Source organism: Macrosteles quadrilineatus, unplaced genomic scaffold (genome assembly GCF_028750875.1).
Source record: "Macrosteles quadrilineatus isolate MER2022 unplaced genomic scaffold, UCM_ALF_1.0 Scaffold_5__1_contigs__length_97177068, whole genome shotgun sequence".
Taxonomy (NCBI): domain Eukaryota; kingdom Metazoa; phylum Arthropoda; class Insecta; order Hemiptera; family Cicadellidae; genus Macrosteles; species Macrosteles quadrilineatus.
Genome location: NW_026542598.1, coordinates 46,023,368 through 46,043,059, shown reverse-complemented (window position 1 = coordinate 46,043,059; position 19,692 = coordinate 46,023,368). Strand labels below are relative to the sequence as shown.

The 19,692-nt window shown below is 34.9% G+C and overlaps 1 protein-coding gene across 1 annotated transcript; it reads right to left on the bottom strand.

Moving 5' to 3' along the window:
• Positions 1 to 3,050: 3,050 nt before the first annotated feature.
• On the bottom strand, positions 3,051 to 18,302 carry LOC128995823 (uncharacterized). Its single transcript, XM_054420840.1, has 5 exons — positions 18,223 to 18,302; positions 10,301 to 10,566; positions 8,201 to 8,625; positions 6,470 to 6,677; positions 3,051 to 5,061 (listed from the first exon to the last, which is right to left on the bottom strand). Exons 2-5 carry the CDS (start codon positions 10,559 to 10,561, stop codon positions 4,930 to 4,932), a joined length of 1,026 nt encoding a protein of 341 aa, XP_054276815.1. The 5' UTR covers positions 10,562 to 10,566; positions 18,223 to 18,302; the 3' UTR covers positions 3,051 to 4,929.
• Between the last annotated feature and the right edge of the window lie 1,390 nt (positions 18,303 to 19,692).

Sequence of the window (19,692 nt, the reverse complement as noted above, 5' to 3'; positions counted from 1 at the left end):
CTTCTACTACTTCTAGGGCTGAATCCGACGATGTATATTGGTCGAATTCCACCAACCAGATTCAAACACGGCATTCTAAAACAACCAATCAGCGATGTCCAAATGTCTGACAAGCCAGATTTTCAGACAGGTAATTCTAAATCTTGGCTTGGCCCATTTAATCTCTCAGTTAGTAGTATTGGATTTAAATGTAATTTTAATGCTACTGTACTGATAAATAATAATAGTTCAATACACGCATCATATAAAAATGTGTGGATAAGTAGGATCGACTATTGTATATTTATCTATCTTGTCAATACACAATGGGTGGTAAATTGTATTGAAAGTTGAAAGATCCCGTCAGTAAATCTAAAAAAAGAATGAAGCGTCGGTTATAGAAAATTTCAAGATGGTAATGGTAATATTGATTATATATGTTGATAATATCATAGAGGGTTCATAGGCCTCTATGTTTTATCTATGGCCTCACATAGTCAATAGCATAGATAAAACATACTCCCTTAGTAGATTCATCATCCTAATGGAACAGCTGAAGACAATTTTATTGTTAGTTCTGTACGGTTTATGTAGAGGTCGTGTTTTGTTTACAATTTGTTTCCCGTTAATACAGTCATTTAAAACCTCGTTTAACCAAATAATACGATCTAATCATAAACAATAAATTGTCCCCTAGTTATTTAACCAAACAGTAAAGCACAAATCAAGAAATTAACCCTAAAATAATAGAAACAAAATTTCGTCGACACTATAGCGCCCAGTGTGGTATCTCGCTATCTCGCTTGTATGTGGTACATGAACTAGGCATGAAAAACGAGCTTCAAAATTTACAATGGGATGAGAAGTCTACTTGTGTTGGTTAGTCTATGTCAATCATGGCTCCCACAAGGGTGGGGCTGGTGCAACTCTGGTCACACAGGGCCCTGGCCCTCAGGGGGCCCCGGACCTACCCGTTTTTTTTTCCATCGAAGATTACTTTACAGCAGATCATAAATTGAAGATAAAAAATAATATATATTTTTTACAAAAAACAAAGTTAAATAATTTAAAATGTATTAATTCTAGATTCTTGGCTAGCTGCTAATTTATATTTAAATACTATAGGTGCGTATGTATGTATTAATATACAACAGTAGAACAGCCAGCTATCTAGGTTATTTGATACAAACTTAAAAATTCTTTACTTTTGGAGTTTAAAAGTTTTCTTCCCAATTCACTTGGTATAATACTGTACTACGTCAGCATGGATTGGATAGCATCGGCATCGACAGCATCGGTCATTCTCGGCGTTACTCGTGCACATTCGTTTTCCTCCGTGACTAATCACGCAAGTTCGGCAGCTCAGGCATCCACTCCCAAAAAATGTAGAATTGTTAAAATTCTTGATGAAAATTGTCACCAAATAAAATATGATTTCATTGGTGTAAGCTGTTAAACTCGATTTACGAAAGTTTTTTTCCTACTCCATATAGTACAAAGTACAATTATAGCAGTTAAGATAGCCAAACCCTTTTACAGGGCAAAATATTAATACGCATGGGCCCGAGCCAGATCCTGGTAACAGGGCCCACAATTAAATGTGGGGGCCATGATGTCAATAGTCATACCAATTTGTGTAGCCAAGCAACAATAAATGTTTTTTTCTAGTGGTGCCTTGGCAATGCCCCCCCCCAATCTATGGCTGTGTGACGCCTCTTCTGTTAAGTTTCTGTTCCTATCAGCTGGAAAAGAGCTGTCCAGCTGCCTCAGGTTTGAGCTTAACGTAAGGTGACAGCTTGCTCCACATTTTTTTTACTAAATGCATTTAGTGACCAAGCGACAGTGTAGTGTAGGGCCTCATGTGTCCAATACTGTTGCTGGTATCTTACTAATAATCTTAGGAATGCTACAGTGACACAGATTCATGAACCTATGATCTGTCTAGCATTACTACTAAGATCAACAATTTCTTTATGAGACCATTTATAAAAGCCCTTATTTAACTATGGCCAAGGGTCAGGGCTGGTGGGTCCAGTTGCAAGCTTCTGCTTTTCTCAAGCATGAATCACCATTTTAGACTGTAAAAAAAACTATGACCTCTCAGCTTCAGCTACCCTACCAATTATAATAAAATCTTTCATGCACTCTGTTTTATTTTGAAAACTGAGTTTATTAAATAAACTTTACCTATTAGACACAGTAGTAACAAAAAAAATTAATTTATGATATAAATAATATGTAACTTTAGATTAATAACGTTGTCCATATAAATGATTTTGAATGGTTTTTCATGATCCTTTTAACACTTTTATGATACCTATTTCTTTTTTTAATTTTGATGGAAGATATTTTTTTAATTCGTCAAAAAATTTTGTAATAGTCCCTCTTGCCCCAATCATTATGCCAATTACTGATATAGAATTTTTATATCAACAGATAAAAAACAACTCAGTGTAAATTAATTAGGTGCCGATAGAAAAGTAGACTAGGCAAATTAATGAGGATGAAATTTCCAAACAAACCATTAACCATTTACATTGTTAAATTAGTCCTGCCCTGAAAAAAAAAAAACAATAACAAGGACACATAAAACCATCTTACTACATTCTGCACTCAGCTTAAATTCATTTTCATCTTTAAATATGCATCTAATAGTCCATCGCTCTCTCAAATAATGACAATGATGATAGTATTATCAATAACAACCAGCTATAGCCAAAAACATTTTTTTAGTTGCGGAAAACATATATTTATACTGAGTGTTAAACTGCCAAAAGTCAAAAGTCTGTTATTTGCAGTTTATGAATTGTTTAAAAGATTAAGTTTACAATTTAAATTTATGTAAAGGAAAAGTTGGATTTTCGACAGGACCACATTCTGTTGGTGGCTCAATAATCTTCGATAATTACAAACTGCAACTGGCTTCAACTTCAACAAGGTAACTTGATGGCTCCTTCATATTAGCGTGCCCACAGTCAAAGGTTTAACATAATTTCACTGAATTCAACAAGGAAATAAATATAGGCAACATAAAAAATGAAAACTTGTTTATCTCAAAACTATTACAGAGATTTTACAACTCTCTTAACTACAAATAGTAAAAAAAATGTACGCATAACTAAAAATTGTACTTGCATTATCATCTTTCATAAAATACATACATAAAAATAAATGTCTAACACAAGACATTTGGATGTTTTAAACGCAAAGTAACCAAGCGCTATTTTTGACAAAATTGAGTTGAGTTATTTGCGCTAACTTGGTGAGCATTATCTTATATAGTAATACAAATCTGCTTAAACTAGTGTTGTCAATTAGCAGGAAGAGATCAAGAAAAAAGTAAAATGCTTTATCGAGTATACTGTAATAAACAGAAAAGAATAAAACAATATGGTTCTTTTTACTCTATGCTTTAACAAGACAGTGTAAAAAACAACTATTAAATAAATATTAATTATCATTGCCTCCTCTAATACAACACCATGGCAGCAATGTCATGCCTATTGCCATGGTGATAAAATAATCTATGAAAAAAAAAACCACACAAAAATGGGCACTTATTCAAACTGTGATTATCCTAAAGCTCAATTGGATTCTGCTACTAATGAAGAAATAAAACAAAACCAAAGTCGGGAACATGATGAACACTTAATTTCGGTAGAAAAAGTTAGAGAAGAGTTTGATCAAGATTTAAGGTGTGCTGAGGAAGAGGCAAATAAGGGAACACTTTCGTTTGATCTACAAAAAACGGTACTTTACTAAAAATCCCTACAAAATATTGTACGTTACAAGCGCCAGATTATGATGTTGAGTTCATTCGGGAAAAATTAACAAAGGTCACTTTAACTTTTAAAATTTTGTTGAAGGTACAGCTGAAAAAAGCTCAGGAAGTAGGGTCTTGCTGAAACATGACATGGAAATGTTGATGCCTTCTTAAACCCAACTACACTGACGAGGATTGCATCAAGATAATAAAAAACATCCAGGAGAATAAATGTATTTATTCATAGTAAACAATGTGACAACCAAAGACTTTTCCTGAGTGCTGAAAGTTAAGTCCAAAAAAATCGCAAAACTAATATCAATGATGAAAAATAAATTTTATCAAATCAAAAGTGCAAAAAGAAGCACTTTTCTCGGCAGGAAATCAACATTTTCAGGAAAGCTTCAAGAAGCAGACCATGTTCTAAAGCGGTATTTTCTTATGGCTTGGGTCTTCTACAGCCAAATAAGAAAGGAGTTTCCCAGTCCAAAATGAAGGACCCAAAAGTCTATGCTAATTCTCATGCCAATTGATAGTACGGTAAGCAATCTTACAGAAACTTTTTTTGAAGATCCCAGTGTGTGCGATAATATAGTGCGGTTTAACACAGATTTGAATTTTGAAATAAATTTTCATGCAAATTATTAACCTACACACCAGCAATGTGTTACACTAAAAAATATACCCTGAGTTTAGTAAAATTTGTATATTAGCATACCAATTTATTCAGTCGCAACTTGAGTTTTACTATTACTTTTCACTAGTCATTGAAAATAATTAAAAAAAGGGTACTATGGTTTATTTTTCTATTAATATTACTTTTTACTCATAAAACTACTAAACTTAAAAAAATGCCATAAAATTAACAGACAACATGGACTTAGGTCCTTTAACATTAATTCACAAATCAACAAATCTTTAGAAAGAAAGGAACCAAGCACTATTTTTTATAACTTTAAAAAATACACACTGTTACTATAGGCCTACAACAGTTGATTTTAATTAGAAAAAATGCACAGGTATAAAAATGAAAAATGATAAAATACTTAAGGTAAGGTAGTAAAGGAGTTTTGGACCCACAAAACACTTTGAGCCCCTTTTTCTCAAAACCAGACCGATGGTGCTTGGTCCCTTTCCGTTTAAAGGTGTTCATTTAGTTTTTTGTGAGGAACTTTTTCACTTAATTCTTAATCAGCATCTTCCTCATCTGAAGTACCAGTAGCATTTGGATTTGGAATAGGCACTTTAGTTGAAAGCTTGAGTGGGTTGTATACAGAACTCGAAAGAAACAAATTTTCCTCAGCACCAGCACCCTTATCCTGAAAAATAAACAATATCAGAACTAGACAAGAAAGAAATAAGGGTAAACGTTGTTTTAGTTAGTGTTAAGTTAAAGTGGCTACTAACATTTTAATAACTCTGAAATAAAATGTAGGTAAACCAAAGTAAAGTTGGTCGTAGGTAATATTGATATATTATGTTACATCGTTTAAGACATCTAAATTGAAATAATTGTAGATAATTTATCAATCACAAATCAGTAGGAGCCAAAGGAGCTAGTTAAAATCTGAGACCAGTGATGTGTTCCTTATTTCATCTACTTCTATTCTAGCTTGTTTCCATCCTGATGGAAGTATTTTTTTTTTTTTTGTCCTAGGAAGCTAGGTTCGAGGGTTTTATTGTTTTTAACATTATTTCAAGCTAGACCTTAGGATTGCGGCAATATCACTTAAATAAAATCCATTGGTGATTCGGAGTGATTAAGTCCATAGAGCGCCTACCACTAGACCTTTAGGGGATCTTGGTTTTAGTGATTTAAAAAGATTCAAGGACAGAATATTATTTATAATTGTTTTTACACCAAATTATTTAACAAAATTAAAGTTTTTCTCATCTCATGAAAAGTTGAAGTGTTCAGACTTACAAGGTTTAACAAGTAAGCCATCCTACATTCTTAGATAGAATAGCAACGGAAGGTGTCTTAATAACACAGTACACAAGAGACAAATCGATAAGCTACATGCCAAAGTTTTAACCAAGAACGTTTTTAAGAAAGGGTTTACAAGGAACACTGAACACTTATAGGAAAGCAGTTTAAAAGTCTCAAATGTTTGTGGACGCCAGAGATTGAATCCCTTGAGTAGTCCAACTACTTTTGAGAGACAAACCTGCGTCAAGATAAAGGATGATTTGACGTACAACATTCTTCTGAGGCTTTACACTATATATTTTGTTTACTAGTAAAAAACAGATTGGTTAACTGCTAACTATAGATTTGTTAATTATCGGTACAACGCTTCAAACAGTTTAATGTTGTTAATTTGGACCTCAAAAAACTGGACTGTAAATATAGGCCTACCAGATTTGTCCAGTACCAGATTACCAGCAAGAAATAAAGTTTCGTACTGTAGTGTGAGAAGTTTTTACTATACAGTATACACTGTCACATGTTGCTATTTAAATATGCAACAGTGCTTGGACATCAAATTATTTTTAATAACTTATCTGTATTTTAGACTTTGATGTACCTATAACAACAACAGTGACAACTAAGTTTTATTTTTATTTTAATGCACTTTTGACATGACTCACTAATGTAATTTGTCTTTTAAAATGGAGTAAAAAAAATATTCCTACTAGACGCTGAGTTTTTAAAACAACAGTAAAACTAACCGGCCACAACAATAATTTTCACACAAAATCTGCTAAATGATTATTAGGCCTTACCTTTTTACCATAAGTCTTGCCAAACTTGTTTTTGTCGGGATTGGTCAGTGGGTCTAATAATTTTTCTCCCATTTCCTTAACAATCTTGGGATTATTAATTATCTTCATAACATTGTTAATACACATTTGAATCACTTTTGCCGTTTTTGGGTCCAATCCATATGGAGGGATACCATTCAGCATGCAGTAGAGGTACCGGTACATGGCCCTGCAACATGTAAAACACCTAAGCGGTAAGATATATCCACAAAAAAGTTATAATGTTGAAATGTCACATGCAAAATTTCGGAGTCTTCTTGAAGAAAAAACACCTAAAAAGTAGAAAATATAATTAAAAGAGCTATGCCAGTCCTCATAGACAGCAATACGTAGCTTTCGGTCTCCAAAAAACGTTGGTAAACCGACTAAAACCATCATAGTGAGGTGAAAACCAAATTTCATGCTACAAATAATTTTTGGATGCAATTAATATTGGTAAATTATAAATATGAACATGTGAAGTAAATTTGATTAGCATTTATCTTTCTTGTTTCAGAAACCACACTTTGGCGTCATTACAGTTACGTAGCATCATCTCTTTGCACTCAAGGCGAGGGCTTTACTTGTAGGTGTAGATAGAGAATAGAGGGAGGCTGGGTATTTTTATAGGTCCTTTTTAAAGCCTTGTAATTTTGAAGCTAGTTTTACCATTTTCACCCCGTACTTATATACAGTATAGTTTTATTAAAAAACTGTTAGCTTCTTGCTACCCCCCTCCCAACTCTCACTAGGCTGGTTCCTGGGGCTGTTTGATCCCCTTCCCCCCTTCTCCTAGATCAGTCGAGAAACTGGCTATGTCCTGCAAAGAAATTTGAACAAAGAGGGGTTTCTCAAAATCTGAACAGAAAAATTGTTGAACTCCTGTTTCAACATAGAACACCCAAAACACAAACACAGCACACTTTGTCTCATTTAAAACACTGAGGGAGAAGAAGAAATTAAAAGAAAATCCAGACATAAACATATGGCAATCTGTACAAGAACCTTATATTTTTGTTTAGCTTTATGGAGCAAAAAGGAGACCTAACTTAACCCATTGACGACGGCTCACGTGTGTAGCGTGTCATCGCTTTACGCGGAGAGGTAGCTGTACTGCTAACCCCCTTGCGCTCAAGTAGTTCATCAACCTAACCTGCAAGCGCTAATGTCGTTGTGTGCTTAGTAGCAAAGTAGCAATCGACCTGTTTGACTAAAAGTGGTACGGTAAAACTACCTTAACTAATGCTAACTAAACAGTTGGCTAACGCCTTGCACTGATGAGTGTAGTGTTGAGGTAATTCTAAATGCGCCGGTTCTGTACATGTGCAATCCACAAGTTTAATAATGTGTAGCTTAGATGAAGGGGAGAGCCCACCTTAAATAAAACTGTGTTTAGCTTGAGTGGAAGTTGACGGAATTATTGAGTTAAACAGGGTTTGCACAACTGAATTGCTTCTTTTTACATTAGCATAGAGGAGGAGAACACAGATTTTTTAATTTTAGTTAAAACTGTACATATTGTGTTGAAATGTATAAGATACAAAAAGGCAAAACCTAAAATGTATTTATTAAAAAAAATCCAGCGTCAATGAGTTAAGTGTGCTAATGCTTTACACAAAGGTCATCAACATGACTAAACAAATATAATTTACAGATTATAAAAAATAACTTTGCATATTTATTCCATAAATATAAATAAACAACCAATATTACCTGGGATCAACTCCTCCACATTCCTCCACTGATGGTAGATCTCCATATTCAGCAATTATCAAGAAATAATCTAAAAAAGCATTCATATCGCTTTTTTCTGCTTTACTTTTATCTTTACTGAAATTTTCAATCCATTCATCCAGGTTCTTAATCTTCTCTTTATCGTAATTTAAATTATCGTTGTCTGATGAAAGTTCATTTTTAATTTTTTTTAAAGCAATTGCTTTCCACATATTTATCTGTCGTTTAATATCCTGCTCCCTCTTGTGAGGCAGATATCGTTTTAAACTGTCAACATCATCGATGCCACATTCCAGGCATCCAGCCAAAAACAATCGCTTGTCTCTTTCTGACCATTTGTAGCTGTTATCTTCGGAACTTTCGAACTCAAACGTATTTGGAACTGTTTTAATCCTTTGGCTTCCCTACAAATCAAATATTTATTCAGGTAAATTTCTCAATACACCAGTGATTACACAACAAAGTATTACCACTAAAAAACATTAACACATGAAGAATTAACAACTTTGATCCTTGGAAGTTGTTTGTTGAAATACCGGTAAATACCTTCTTTCAAACTACTTTGCTGAGTTAAAGATACACTATTCTTCCAGCAACTATAAAAATTGTAGAACATTGCATATTCAAGAGGCATTATCCATAACTATTTATTTAACTATCACAAAATGTTTAAGACTTTCGATAGTATGTCCCTGTTGTTTTGTAACAAAGATAAAAGATTGCTTTAAAAATTGCAAACAAAATATTCAAAATTAACTACCAAACAAGGTTTCAACATCAAAGACTTTTGTAGGCTTTTAATATTTTTTCACTACTGACAAACATGTTCATAAAATCGTCTTTGGTAAAGCCGAATTTATAGTAAAGGTGAACATACATATCGTTTGTGAACAGTTTCCAAGCTCTTGAAATAGAGCTATCCAACAAGCTAGTAATATTGGCACTATTGCTAACCACTGCTACTCGCTTCTCTAAACCTAGCAAAGGTCGTGGTTGATGGTAGACGAGGCATCTCTGACTCACTGGCATCCACAGTGGATAGGAAAACGCAGACATTATCTTTGATATTGTCTTTGATGGAACATTCTCACCACGGTTAATGATTACATTGGCAACAGTTCTAACACAGTTTTCACTGGTGACGGAAACACGAGATCTTATACTTCTTAGAACTTCCCTTTCAACGGTATTCCAGTGAACCTGCGGTTCAAATTTAGATCTTGTTTCATTTTGAAAAGGGGAATTTGAGATGGTTAAAAGTTTGAAACTTGGCTGAGGGCAGAGTTGCGAGAGAAGATTGTATAAATCGACAGATCCATTTTTTATCGGTTGCAAAAATGACAAAATCGATTCAGAAATAACTTTGTTTGAATCAGTAAAACCTAAACTGCAACCTTGAAAACTGTTTTTACTCGAGTTTGCTATTACATCATTTTCGAAAAGTACAATTGCATCACAAAAATTGTTTTGCTTAGATATAGTAAACAGAAGATTGTTATTCTGAGTGACTACTTCCCCCGTGGAATAAGGGGTCACCAAAACGCTGACAACATTTTTGTGTGGGCTAACGTCTCGTACACATTCTAACACATGAGTTCCCACACCTGAACCGGTGCCGCCTGCACCACCTGCAATGCCGATGACTCCCCCAACTCTGTCGCACTTCTCACTCTCGCGACGAAACACTTCCAACACTTCATCTTTTAATTGAGGACCTTTCTCACAATATCCCAAAGCAAAATTGTTACCTGCCCCTCCCTCATTGCCAAACACCGTATTCCCACTGGCATAAGACCAAAGGGAATTCCTTTTCTGACTTTGAATACTATTTGTAATAACTTTCCTCTCAGTATCGACTACAACTGCTCTTGCATTTAACAGCCCGGCATTATTATGGTCGAACCAACAGTCCATGGCACAAGAGTTATTCCAATATGATACATCTGATTTGACCGAATCATTAAAAGCAAGCGAAAATAGTTCTTTTCCTAACTGATTTCCACACTGTCCAAATTGCAATACAATGTATGCCATTATTGTATTCTTAGTCTACTATTAATTGAAGATGGTTAAACCCACCCTTGTCGGCTGCACTTGAACTGACGGGACATTTCTTTTACTTTTAGACTGTGAATCTGGTTGTTTTTCAGCGGTAAACCATACAACTCCCTCAGATGGATTTGAAGTTGAAGGTCCGGCTATAGACAATTGTTGAAGACCAGACGGGAGTGATCTGCACTCGTTCACTTCGTTACTTAGATTGAGACTGTCATCAACAACTTCTACAATCGAATCTTGTTCTTCATCACTCAATATCATCAGAGTTGCCTCACTCTCCATGTCTTCTGTAACAGAATTTAAAAATTTCATTTATAAGTCTTTTTTAAATTACGGGTTGAATCAGGCTGAATCTGTGCCTGAGTTATTATTATATACAAAAAATGTGGTGCCTATGAATGAAAATACCCCTGCCACAGCAAACCTGCAGACTAAGCGAATTTCCATTTGCCTGACTGGATTTACACTAAAATGTCTCCTTAAAAATATCACATTTATTCCCTATTTAAATAACATTAGTTTAACGAGTACTAGGTTGGCTGAAACAGGGAGGGTAAAAAGGTATTTTTTTTTGTAAAATGTAATAGTTTAGTATGCATGCATTTTCCAAATTTGATCAAAATATGTTCATAAACAAGCAAACTACAACAGTTTACTTACTCTCCATAAGAATAACATGCAAATTTTAAATTTACTGATTTTTGGAATTTTCTCCGTAACCATTAGGCGCATAATAACGCTTCAGTATACTAAATTATTTGTTTTTTAAGCTCTACAAAATGGTTTGGAAAGAAATTGCTAAATTTTTAGTTTTTAGGGTCAAAAATGGGGAAAACCAACTTTTACCCAATAAAACCTCCCATAAACCCCTGTTCCCATAGTCTGATCATGCTGGTTCGCAAATGTAGGTTTACACGTTTGAACCAAATTTCATCAAAATCGGATGATTTTAGCTCGAGTTATCGCGCTAACGGACACATATATAAATATATATATATGAATTTGAACGGATGGTGTTTTTGGTCTCTAGGGACCTCAAAACGAAAAAGTAAATCGGTCCCGGGTCCAGGTCTTACCATGAGTACTACGGTAATAGCTTATTACCTATAGGGGAAATTCGCTAAAAACAACGCCCAAGAAAATATCACTTGTTAGATAGAATACAAGCCACGGGGTCACAATGTAATATGATGTGACATGGTCCATTCCATGTTGGGGCAATCTCTAACCACTATCAACAGTAACAAATAGCTCCTTTCAGCTTTATTCAATCCTGCATGATAAATCAGCTGATTTCACTATTTGCTTTTCTATAAAACACTAACAAATGGTAAGCAAATAAAATAATCTAAATGACATTGTATAAAAGGGTGTTTCACGAGAGGTGTCTCAAATTGATTACGGAAAAACGACTTAACGTACAAGGATGAAATAAAATTATTTCCCGCTAAATCGACCCCAAGGAATTTAATGTCAAAATATTTTTAACTTTTTCCAAATACAGGGTGTGCCAAAAACTGAGGGTCACTAGTTCGAATCTCGGGATTTTCAAATGTAAACATATGTTATGTTATACATCGTTTTAAAGGTATTTGATAGACAAACATTTTGGCAAAAACAGAAATTAAATATCTTTTTCCGTTTCAAAATGGCGTCAGTTTTTTTGAAAAAATCTATATTTTTTTTAATACTCTTTGTTTCCTATACCAATGCATTTAGCGCTTCTCCGGTTGGATTTTCTTACTCGTGAAATTAGCATTACTTTGATATGCTACAAGCAACGGTTATTTGAAATGATAAAAATTAAAAAAAAAATATATATATTTTTTTTTAATTTGCGAATGCTCATTGTTCAAAATTTTTAAATAGCAACATATGTCAAGTGGCACATCATTTTATAGGTTTTTAAATCCATAACAACTTTGTAATTTACACTTACTTCGTATCTCTTTTAGTTTTTGCGTAAATAACCAAAAACTTAATTTTCCTATATCAAATGCATGTTATTTGGGTTTGACGTGGTTTAAAACTTAATGAATTGGAGCCTTTAGTGCCTTTAGTGACTACAGCTGTTTCGTGCCGCTGGGGCACATCTTCAGGTCGAGCGTTAAGATGAAGCTGTCATCCGTGGACGAGTTTGTCGACGCTCGACCTGAAGATGTGCCCCAGCAGCACGAAACAGCTGTAGTCATCTACTACATCACGGATTGTTTGACGCAAAAGGTACGGTACCTTAAACCATTTTATATCGCAATTTTCAATCCAGAGGCTAACCCATCATAAAAGTTTAGTTTCAAAAAACCTTATTGTTAAGAGGATTATAGGGCAATTTAAAATTATTTTTAGAAACCTCTCAATCGCTTATCAATTGATATTTTTTTGGTATTGTTGGACTTGTAGTAAAATTTTAAAATTTGTATGCAATTTAGAACATTGCATATTTCCTTTTAATACAGTAGAAAGCTATTTTTAAATATAAAACAACTTCTAATGGAAACCAAACAAAATATTGAATTAAATCCAAAAAATATTTTTTAATTATTTCAACCATGATCATTATATTTATTAGGTACTTCTTTAGTTGTACCAGTTTATAAGAGCCACAGTTTTGATGAATTCCAGTAATTTTGATTGTTGTGGTATTCCGAAAGACAAGTGTTCCAAAGACACGGCCTTTTCTCACTGATTCAAAGAAAATATCAAAGCCACTCGGATCCATGTAATAGGAACTTTTTAAAAATACAAAAATAAGTTACAAAACTGCTTATTAACAATGTAGGCCTATTATAAAGTTAATAATTTTTCTCCTGAAATTAGTCACACCTGAAAATTTGTCCGATTAGCCAAGCCTACAATAAAATAGTCCAGGATTCTAAATAAAGTGTTTGTTAATTAATTGTCGTTTGGAGTTTATTGGCTCAGAATCAACTGAACTTTTGAACTTTAATATTATTAAAGTGATACAATCAAATTTTATGTAAACGGTTAAGGCCATTGATTTACCAAATAAAAGTATAGGCATATGGCATATCAAAATGAAGCTTAGAGTGTGTAGATTTGCCGAAAAGTATTGATATGGATGAACTCCCTAAGGGCTCTGCCCCACAGGCTGATTTCCAAAGGGCTACGCCTTGCATGTTTTGGAAGTTATTATTCAATTAATTTAGTGAACAACAGCTGGCCAATGCAATTGAGTTTGTTTGTTTACATTTTTGTTTACTTATTTTATTATTTACTTGTATGTCCTTAAAAGAGGTGCGGCGAATGGACAATGAAGCTATTTCTAGCTGTTTGACACAAGCGAGTGATTAAAGGTGTTCGAAACACGATGAATATGAGATTAACAAACCATGTATGTTCTTCGTTCCAAGAGGTTGTCACTGATCTTTAACAGATCGGAATTTCATTGAAAAGGATTAAAGACCTTGTGAAAGAGAGCGGCGAGTTCAGCTACAACCTCGGCCAACCTTAGGACATAAGGTATGAAGGTTCCACTGCTTTTAACATCCTTCCAGATGACAATTTCTTGATCTTTGGCCCTTTAAATTAAATATAAAGTCAAAGTTGATTAGATTAATTTAATAACTTCTGTTCATTTAGTAGCTTCTGTTCACTCGTGAATTCGCGGGTAGAACCTCTTGTAATAATTACAACAATGCTAACTTTATAATAGGCACAATTAATAAGCAGTTTTGTAACTTATTTTTCTATTTTTAAAAAGTTCCTATTGATTTCAATAATAAACACGTTCATTGCTGAATAAGTAAGTGTCTGCGGTCTCCTGTGACTCAGCCCCTCCAGTTCACACGAGCGACACATCTAGCTGACTAGGTAGCAGACCACAGGATTTCAGGACGACTAATACGTATTATTTCCCTTCGTCCCGATTTTAAAATCTACTGCTAGGGAACATATTATTAATTAATCATAGTTGTTATGTATTTTAATTATCCATGACCATTTCACAAGTTTAGCAGCTGATGACGTTTGATGGCCCTGTCAAACGTTGCGTGAAAATAAATGATTGACTGACTAAATTATTGACTAAGAAATACTGAAGAGGCAGCCAAGTATTTTTGTTGCAAGTCAGTAGGCTTTTGTAAGTATTTTTGAAGAAAGTAAATCTTAGTGAAATGCTAACAGAGAAACTGAGTTAGATGCCTAAGATGGCTTTTAATACATTTATTAAAAGCCCAATAGTCAAGAACAGCTGGGTGCAGTTTCAAACCATCAAAAAGCTACACTTACATTTCTCAGGATCAAACCTGCAACCATTACTATTACCAATTACCAAATCCTTGATTGAAGCCCATCTCTGGATAATCGCGTCAAATACATTTTCACACAAATATTTACAAATCTACATTGAAGTTACAAAACTGTAGTTGCAACCTTTTGATTACTAAGCGTGCACTATAACCACTGAACGACCCAGATCATAAACAAGTTTGCCTAGTAATCAATGCTTAAACCTCAACTTGGATTTCTAAGTAAGATGTTGCTTAACGCCGATGTTCCTAAGCCATCGCACTGAACAGCGCCATGAAGAGCGCTTGCAAGCCTTTTGAATCTGGGTGATTACATTGTTATCCTTAAACCTTTCAGTAAACTAACTGCAGATTCATGTTTTTAATCATGTTTTCATGTTTTTTTAATCTATTGCACTTCCCCCGTTTGTTATTTTTTTATCAAGAAATTATTTGTCTGTCGGTGTTAAAACTTGTGATAAAAATGTGTAACTTAAACCTTATTACCAACCTTTTAGCCTAACATTTTTTTTAAATAACTTGTCTAAATTTTAAAAAGCGCAGGACCTACAATAGATTTAACAAAAAATACGACACCAAGATCTTTTAAATTGGTTCACAATTGGGGCTACAAACAGCAAGAACGAAAACCCTTGCATTTGTGCGTGACAAACGGGTAGAGCTCAGCCTTAAACTTATCTTCACAAAAAATCCAGGTTAAGAAAACCTTAATTTTGCACATGTGCATTCACATATCACATTTGGCATAGCACTCTACGGCTCAACAAAAATATGTAATCTAGATAGCATTTTAAAGGAGCAAAAAAGAGCGGTTAGAATCATGCTTAAGCTGCAGCATGATGAGTCAGCTAAAGAGCATTTTAAGGACCTAAAAATCTTTACTGTTTACGGGCAGTATATATATGAATCAATAATAATTGCAAAAAAACAAGAAGAATATTCGGAACCAAAAGAAAAATCCCATTCTTATAATTTAAGAAATAAGAACGAAAATGTACAACCACATAGGACTAAATTTTTTGAAAAGAAACCATCCTATGCAGGTAATAGATTTTTTAAATTTATTCCAAAAAATATTAAAAAAGAAACAAATCCAAACAAATATTGAAAGAGTTTTTAATAAATTTAGCAATTTATTCATTTGACGATTTTTTCACCTCCCTCAGTCGCTATGATAAATTATCTCACTAGATTTGTAAAATGTATTTGTTGTTTTTATAACCATTCCTCATGTTTTGCTGTTTTTTATCCTGCTGAACTATTTTTACACTATTTTTATTGTAATTATTTTGACACTATTTATTGTACAATGTACATAAAAATGAATAAAGATATTTGAATTGAATTGAATTAATAGAGTTGACATTTTCACATAAGATTGCTTTGATTCAGTTACCGGTACATAATATGCTCTATTTGTTATATATATAGCCAACATTAAAAAACTAACTACAAATGAAAAAAAAAAAAATAAACTTGGCTTGCAGTCAGAAATCTTTCTTTCAGGTCTAGCCAATTTTTTAATGTCAAATATGTAAAATTTTTGTAATGGACATTAACTTAGGTAATTTAGTAATTTTCCCAACTTGATTTGGGCAGATTCTATCTTCTTTTTTAGTAATAGCCTAACTTAAAAGGTTAAGCTCAAAATGGCCTTAGCTAAAACAAGTCATATAATTTTGAGCCTGCTGCCTTTTTTATCATGCTAGGCTATCCTATCACTCAGTTGTTTTTTTAATATTCGTAGGTGGTGTAGCTTAGATGGGTTTGGTCAGTCTCCTCTAACACAAGGCCACGCATTGGCCTATTTCTATGGTAACTTAAGAACAGAAATGAAATAACTTAATAAGCGTCTAGGCAGCCAGTGCAACTCCGAGGATCGTGGATCAGATCGGAAAACCCCCCACCACCGTTCTGTGCCGATGGCGTGACGTCAACCATTAACACAACGATACAGAGTTGAGTCATGAGCCTTGGTGGTGTAGTGGCTGGCGTGTCGGGCTAATAATCTGAAGGTGCCGGGTTCGAATCCCGCTGGTGACACTAACATTTTGTCAACATTTTTTTCATATCAGCAAGTTTGGTTGGTTTGGTTAGGTTAATGAGTTTAATTTTATAATAAAAAAAATATAAAATTGAATTTGAGATACTATGTTAGTGAGTCGGTGGCTCAGTCGGTAGCGTCGCGGACTTCGGGCCCAAGGCAGCGATGTCGTGGGTTCGGATCCTGGTCACTGCCGATAACATTTTATCAGTACAGTTCACCTTTGTACTGTACCGGCTCACTCCTTGCTTTGCTGTAAATGATCCACGCACGGGCGCTTAGTCTATGTGGACGGGTAAATGCAAGGTAAAAGAGGCCACCAACCTCTTAAAAAAAAAAAATATTTATAATTTTATTTTTAGAACAGAACTATTTTTTCAATTAGTAAACCTTCATTCGAGTTTTTCATTATCAGTAAGTTTGGTTAGGTTATGACAGTTTAATAATATTTAATTTAAATTTAACCTACAAACGATACGTTTTGACAGCGACAGTGATAACAATTTTCCGCGAACAGTTAGGCTATGCTGATGCGCCGGTATGATTCGGAAGCGTACGACATGGTGCGGTGGTGGGGGGTGTTCTGATCCACGATCCTCGGAGTTGCACTGGCTGCCTAGAAGCTTGTAATAACTTAGGTAGGCCTAACAAAAGTCTTAAACATAAACATTTCCTACACTATCCATTATAAATTAGTGCAACATCTGTTTCGGTTTGACGGAACAGCGGTGTTGCCAGTTTTTGTCCGCAGCCTTGTATTAGAGCAGGCTATGGTTTGGTGGCTCATTGTTAGAGGAAAGTCTTGTCTATTAAGACAAGGGTTGAGGTTGTTGATTACTCATAAGATATGTTCTAACTTCTACCACAGAAAACATAGGCTACTACTATTAGGCCTTCCTACCTATTGATAGATTTTGTACCTATACTCAGGGCCGACCCTAGGGTTGGCAGCGCCCAGAGCAAATGTGGTCGTGGCGCCTCCCCCCCCAGTGATAGTTGCATTCACATATTTTAATACAATAATAGACGCTGCGCAGCGCCCCCTCAGCCACGGCGCCCGGGTCAGCTTGCCCCGGTTGCCCCCCTCTCCGGACGGCCCTGCCTATACTACTATTACCATAGACAAAGAGACTACGGTAAATATAGGCTGTCAAAGGAAGGTTCCGGCGCCCACCGCTAGGAGTGTCGTGTAAGTTACGGCGCACACCGCTACAGGCAAGGAGGTCAGGAGCCGTATGTGACCAGCAGAAGCTGAAGCGTTGTGCGCCGTATCTACACGGCAAACCTAGCAGTGGACGCCAGAACTTATGCTAACCGCCTAGGTTTGATAGTAAAATGTTTTCTATGCTGCTAGGCTTACCGGTAGGCCTACTTACTTTGGCTAGTTAGGAATTTTCGTTTTCATCTAAGTTTAAATCATTGTTTAATTTATTGAAGACTGTGAAATCTGTGGGAATGGACATTTATAGGCATTACCTAGACTAGGCCTAGTCTAGTTCAACATCAATTTAATGTATCTCCATGCTGAGGAGCATAGCTTAACCTACCACATGAAAAAGTGATTTATTTATAGGTTAAGTAAGTTAGTTGCATTGAAAGAAAATAACATACAGTTTTGTTAATATACTTACAAATTATCAGATTGTGAGCGTGTTGTTAGACTTAACTTAATTTAAGTTAATCACTAAGCAAACGTTGAAGTTGAGAGGAGGCTGCTGCTGCTTTGTTTAAATTTTAAATTAAAGTCCACGTTCCACGTGTGTGTCGTCGCGTCGCGAATCGGGAGTCGGTCGGAGTCAGTTCACTCTCACTGTTCAGTAAACTTCAACTCACCGCTATACGGAATGGGCACACGGGAGGAAGGCTAAAGGTGTAGTGACGTCATATCTCTAGTGGCTAATGTCTTCTCTTGAGGCGACACGATTGCCGTAACGAGACGACGTGATTTCAGCGGCGTTAGTGGCATAGTTGGTGGCGCTTCGGATTGATATTCAAGAGATCCCGGGTTCGAATCCCGCTGGCAGCACTAACTTTTTGTCAACAAATTTTTCTAATCAGCAAGTTTGGTTGGTTAGGTTAGGTTATGACAGTTTAATTTTAAAATTAATTTTATAATTAATTAAAAATTATAAGTAATCATTAATTAGATTTTTATCTTATATAGTTTTTATATTATCAGCAAGACTGGTTGGTTTGGTTATGTTATGACAGTTTAATTTTAAAAATTAACAATTTATTTTATAATTTTAAAACAATATTTTATAATTAAAAAGTTAATTTTATAGCTAAAAATTTTAAAAAAATGAATTTAAATTTTTTCAACTTAGCAGTTCTAGCGGCGAACGCTTACACTACAAGATATGTTAGCCTTAGTCCCTCCCGTGTGCCCCACCGCTCACTAGGTTAGGGTTCACTTACTCTACGAATCATTGACACAATGAGCCTCCAAATATGTAATTCTTAAAACACATGGCTCACTTACTCTACAAATCATAGTCTATACGAGCTTCGTAAATAATATTGAAGGTTCACTTGCACTACAGGCTCGTATACTATACGAGCCGATCAAAAATATCAAATAAATGAAGAGGGTTCACTTACTCTACAGATCATTGTGCCTATGAGCCAAGCGTATGAATTCTTGAATAATTCAGGAATAAGCTCGTATAGTATACGAGCCAAAATACTGAATTTAAATAAATTACAGGAGTAGGCTCGTATACTATACGAGCCTATTTCATGATAACTATTACACAAATAGAAGACGGCTCACTTACTCTACAGTTCATTGGCACAATGATCTGTAGAGTAAGTGAACCCTCTACAAATATTAGAAGGCTCACTTACTCTACGGTTCATTTAGCTACTCGTCGCGCGGTTTGCAGCGCATCGTTGCAGGCGTGTATGGTAAACCAATACCGCAGTTCTGCCGTTCTGCCTTACTTCTGCCGTTTACTAGTCTTGCAGCGTGAAAGAGAGCTTGTTATGTTAATGCATTGTTGAATTTTTAACTTGTGTACTCGTTGCTAGAAATCAAGCAATTATCAAGTACCGGTATTACAGGAGCTATTTTAAGAGTTATTACAGACTTAATTTTCAAT